Source organism: Sinocyclocheilus grahami, unplaced genomic scaffold, assembly GCF_001515645.1.
Source record: "Sinocyclocheilus grahami isolate Dianchi unplaced genomic scaffold, SAMN03320097.WGS_v1.1 scaffold1400.1, whole genome shotgun sequence".
NCBI lineage: Eukaryota > Metazoa > Chordata > Actinopteri > Cypriniformes > Cyprinidae > Sinocyclocheilus > Sinocyclocheilus grahami.
The window spans coordinates 38516-43176 of NW_015506579.1; the positions used below are offsets into that span (position 1 = coordinate 38516).

The window sequence follows — 4661 nt, forward strand, 5'->3', positions numbered from 1 at the left end:
AGTGAGATCTGATTTTAGTCCTTGAAAACCAAAAAAAGTAGTGCAAGTCCTCGAAAGTCCTGGACTGTTATTTTGCAGTGTCTGTACGAACCGTTTAAGTTACCAGTTCTTGGAGCATTTGAATGTTTTTATTGTTGTTAATTGAACTGAACTGTAGTTTTCTGTAGTAAACTGTCTTTGTATGTTTCCTATTTTATATTCATTTCCTAGTATTTAAGTGACCATTATTTCTCTTGAACAAAACAATTTCAGAAATGTCATGTTTTAGATTGTAGGTCATCCTGTACTCTGTCAAGGGCAAAGCTAACCAGCTAAACTTGATATCAGAAGCATCCTAAATGTTGCATGTGTTTGCAGCATATTGTAGTGAGTAAGCTTTCCTGGTATTGCTGTTTCAGATATCCACCATAATCTGTAGTCTGAGCCTGTCGAGGGCTAATGGCAGATACGTTACTAGTAGGGCTGTGCAAAAAATCTAATGCAGTTTTTCTCAAGATTTTGTCTTCACACAGAAACTTAAGAGAGTCACATGCTCAAGATTACTGTAATACCAGACCTGAGCGAGAGAGAGAGGCTGTAATTCTCTCTTACCTCGAGCAGCTGAACTGTGTTAAATATGAGATTCAGCAGTTCGGCTCAAACACTGTAATTTACGAGCGAGTTTGTGGAGAAACTCCCTTTAGCCCCATCTAGTGACGTCTTTAATTGGAAAAAACGATCATTAAAGGAACACTCCACTATTTTTGAAAATTGTTTTAAGTTAAACGGTGGAGTTTTACCGTTTTCTACTCCATTCAGCCGATCTCCGGGTCTGATGACCAAAGAGTTTTGATATTTTTCCTATTTTTCATTTTCCGTCGGTCTTAGTACACGATGTAACTACAGAAGAGTCAAGTTTTAAATAGGAAAAATATCGAAACTCTCTTTTTGTCATTTTTGAGCGAGATGCTAATGGTCTAATCAGATTCAATGATCTATGCTAAGCTAAGCTAAAAGTGCTACCGCCAGACCCGGAGATCGGCTGAATGGATTCGAAAACGGTAAAACTCAGCTGTTTAACTCTAGGGGAGCTGGAAAATGAGCCTATTTTCAAAAATAGTGGAGTGTTCCTTTAATGAAGTAAATTGTTTTATTTAGGTTCTAGATAAAAGCTCATTCAAGTGCAAATTTGGGATAAGATGTGTTTGTAATGTGTTGATAGTTGGGGCAGCTGGTGAGGAGGTGTTGCTCTGTGAGTACAGTGAGGGCAGATGCCTGTTTGCTCCTTGTGCTTGTTTCTCAGCCTCTGCCATGTTCTCTCTCTCTCTCTCTAATATGCTTGTTCTCGGTCAGAAACGTTCATCAACTCCGTCGCAACCTCTTGCTGATTAACTGTGCTGAGAAACACAGTTTAACTCTTACTAGTCCCGCAGTCTCTCTCTCTCAGCGATGTTTCTGTACTCGCTGCTGCGTCAGAAGGATGAAGATGAAGAGATTGAGGTAGACAGACACCATCTCAGTCTCAGTGTTCATGGCTTTCAGTGTTTCTGCTGAAACATGTGTGTAATCCGCTCGTGTTCGCCGGGGCTGCTGAGAGCTCAGGCTGGGAGTAGAAAAGAACTCTGGGAAATTTAATAAAAAATCCCTGGTGTTAAATCCGTCGGACTGCTGCTCGAGCTCAGTTTTAAAGGAACGGTTCACACAGAAATCATCACTTTCTTGACCTCACGTCGTTCCAGACCTGTGTGACTTTCTTTCTTCGTGGAAAACAGAAGAAGATATTTTGAGAAATGTGTCCGTGTTTAGTGTCCATATAATGGAAGTTAATGGGGTCCAATGTTCTTCGGTTTCCAACAGAAGAAAGTCATACAGGTTTGAGAAGTCATAAGGGAGAGTAAATGATGACGGTGGTCATTTCTGGGTGAACTATTGCTTTAACTAGAGAATAATAGATGTGACGTTGTGCTGATGTTCGTCTGATGAATATATTGCATGCAAAAACGGCCAGAGTTTCTCAGAGTCAAGCTCAGTTTTATGTGATTTCCAGGGAATCGTGTCTAGATCGCTGTGGCTGTTTTATAATGCTGGTCTCTCTCTCTGTCTATCTGGGTGGGTCTTGAGAGCAGATCTATGGTAGTTTCTATGGTTATTATTGTAAACCTCATGATTAGTCCAGATGTAAATGGTAGTTTAGCAGATACGGAGGAGTCACAGTCAGTCATTCAAAAATGATGACAAAAAGAGGGTAAGATTTGTGATTGTAAGCATACATTACATTTGCATGCACAAGAGAAGATTTGTAAAGGTGTAAAACGCGTTTCAAGCGCAAGAAAATAACATTTGCAGCATTTTACTGTTTTTCGTGAGTGTTGTATTGTGAACCTGCAGCTTCATGCTAACACAAAATAAATATGATCTGTATTCTTCTGACATCCATTTTTCCACGCTTACACTTCTGGCACGTGTTTCTCACCCAAAAGCATTGAACAGCGATTCATTTCGTCTACTACACCTCTGCCGCCTCAGTATATGAATACAAGAACACATAAACACAATCTCTAAAACTGCCCTGAGAGTCACTTCATGAGCATTCTGCTGTTTCATTTGAGAAAAACTCAGACACACACAGAAACTCGAAGGTCTTCACAGCAGCCCGTCAAAATAAAAGTTTGGTTTAACTTGAAGAAATTGTGACGGGAATATATTACTGTAATGATAATACTACTACTACTACTAAAATTATTAGTATTAAAACAGTATTTTTAAGGAATACTTACCAGAAAACTTATTTACCTGAAAAATGTAAATACACAACGCAATAAAAAAAAAAAATTTGTTTTTTAATTTTTATAAAATCAGTTATTTAGAGATGTTTTTGATTTATTCAAATTTAATGAAAGCCTTAAAATGGAATCCAGAAAATTAACGGAGAACACAGAATTTGGTAAGAATAAAACTAAATTTGAGAAAAAACTAAAAATGTATAGTGCCTTAAATATGTAAATAATTCATAGGGCCATAAAAATTTAAATTTGTTAAACTTTTAATAAATTGCTGTTAAATTGTGTGCGTTTCACGATTTCAATCAATTAGACGTTTTTTTTTTTTATTAATAAAGTTTAATTTAACCATTAAAGCAGAGTTTAGAAAAATTCAAACAGGAAAAAAATGGAATCCAGAAAAATTAAAATGGAAAAAATTGGAATTTGTGAAAAATAAAACTGATTTCATAAGGCCCTACATTTCACTCTCCAGCCAGCGTTCTGTCAGTAATTTTGCTGCACCTGTGAAGTTCAATATGAATACACTGTATATTGATTTTTAAAGCCATTTTTGTTCCCTTTGCGCAGTGTCCTTGATTTGATATAAAATCTGCGTTTAGACTATTTCACACCGAACACGAGCAGCGCGGTTACTTCAGCACCCGTATGAACAAAGATGCACATGTTTTAATGTCAAATTCATCCTATCTGCGTCTTAGTGACCTTATTGTGAATGTTTCATTCCTGGGTCTTTATGTATTTATTAATTTTTTTTTATTTTATTTAATGTACGTCACAATAAGGAGGAAGAGATTTGATGCCGCTTCCGTTACGTTGCAACTTTACAGTTCTTGGTCATCATTATTAGACTTAAATGTAAAGTTTTCAGTGTGAAATGTTAGTCAGGGGAGAGTGCTGCTTCATGTTGATCCTGTTTGTCTCCTGCAGTCCCAGAAGTCCTGGATCGAACACACTTTCACCAGGAGGGAATGTGTCTGTATTCTGCCCGTGTCGAAGGACCCGCACAGGTACATCATGCACTTCACCTTATTATTTAAGGCTCAATCTTTAGTGTGCAGGTTTGTCCAAACTGAATCAAGTCTGAATGCCATCACAACCACATGACACACCACTTTTCGTCTGCTGTTTTATGAATGCTGAGAATTCGGGCATACTAGTCTTATGTACTTTTTCGCCTACTATATAGAATGGAAGTAGGCATATTGGATGCAGCAATGAGACAAGCACAACAGCATGACTTCATTCAGTTCTGTTTTTTTCACGTGTCCTGATCATCTGCACACAATGGTACTGTAGTTCTGGTTTCCCTCAAATATGACTTCTGTGTGTTCTCTGCAGATGCCTCCCAGGATGCCAAATCTGCCAGCAGCTCGTGCGGTGAGTGTCATGAGACATGACATTAATACATTTCATACAATCAAGGTGTTCAGATGGAGTGTGTGCTGATGTGTGTGTGTGTGTGTGTGTAGATGCTGCTGCGGGCGTCTGGTTCGGCAGCACGTGGGCTTCACCGCCACGCTGGCAGTGAAATACTCAGACGTGCGCCTGACCGAGGGAGAGCTGCCCGATCTGGAGCAGTGGTCAGTGGAGAAGCACACAGAGGAGAGTCCCACTGACGCTTATGGAGTCATCAACTTCCAGGGAGGATCCCATTCATACAGAGCCAAGGTCTGAACACACACTCACACACACACACACACACGCGCTCACGCTCACTCTTACTCTCACACTCACACTCACACTCACACGCACACGCTCACGCTCACTCTCACTCTCACTCTCACTCTCACACTCACACTCACACTCACACTCACACTCACACTCACACTCACACGCACACGCACACGCACACGCACACCCACACGCACACCCACACTCACACTCACACTCACACACACA

The 4661-nt window shown here is 39.7% G+C and overlaps 1 protein-coding gene across 1 annotated transcript in view; it reads left to right on the top strand.

Moving 5' to 3' along the window:
- Nucleotides 1-1428: 1428 nt before the first annotated feature.
- The window catches only part of LOC107569970 (transient receptor potential cation channel subfamily M member 7), a 31757-nt gene continuing 28524 nt past the window's right edge, over nt 1429-4661 (top strand). Inside the window, 4 exon segments of the mRNA XM_016256146.1 lie at nt 1429-1479; nt 3690-3769; nt 4101-4139; nt 4232-4430. Coding sequence (XP_016111632.1) covers nt 1429-1479; nt 3690-3769; nt 4101-4139; nt 4232-4430 — 369 coding nt within the window.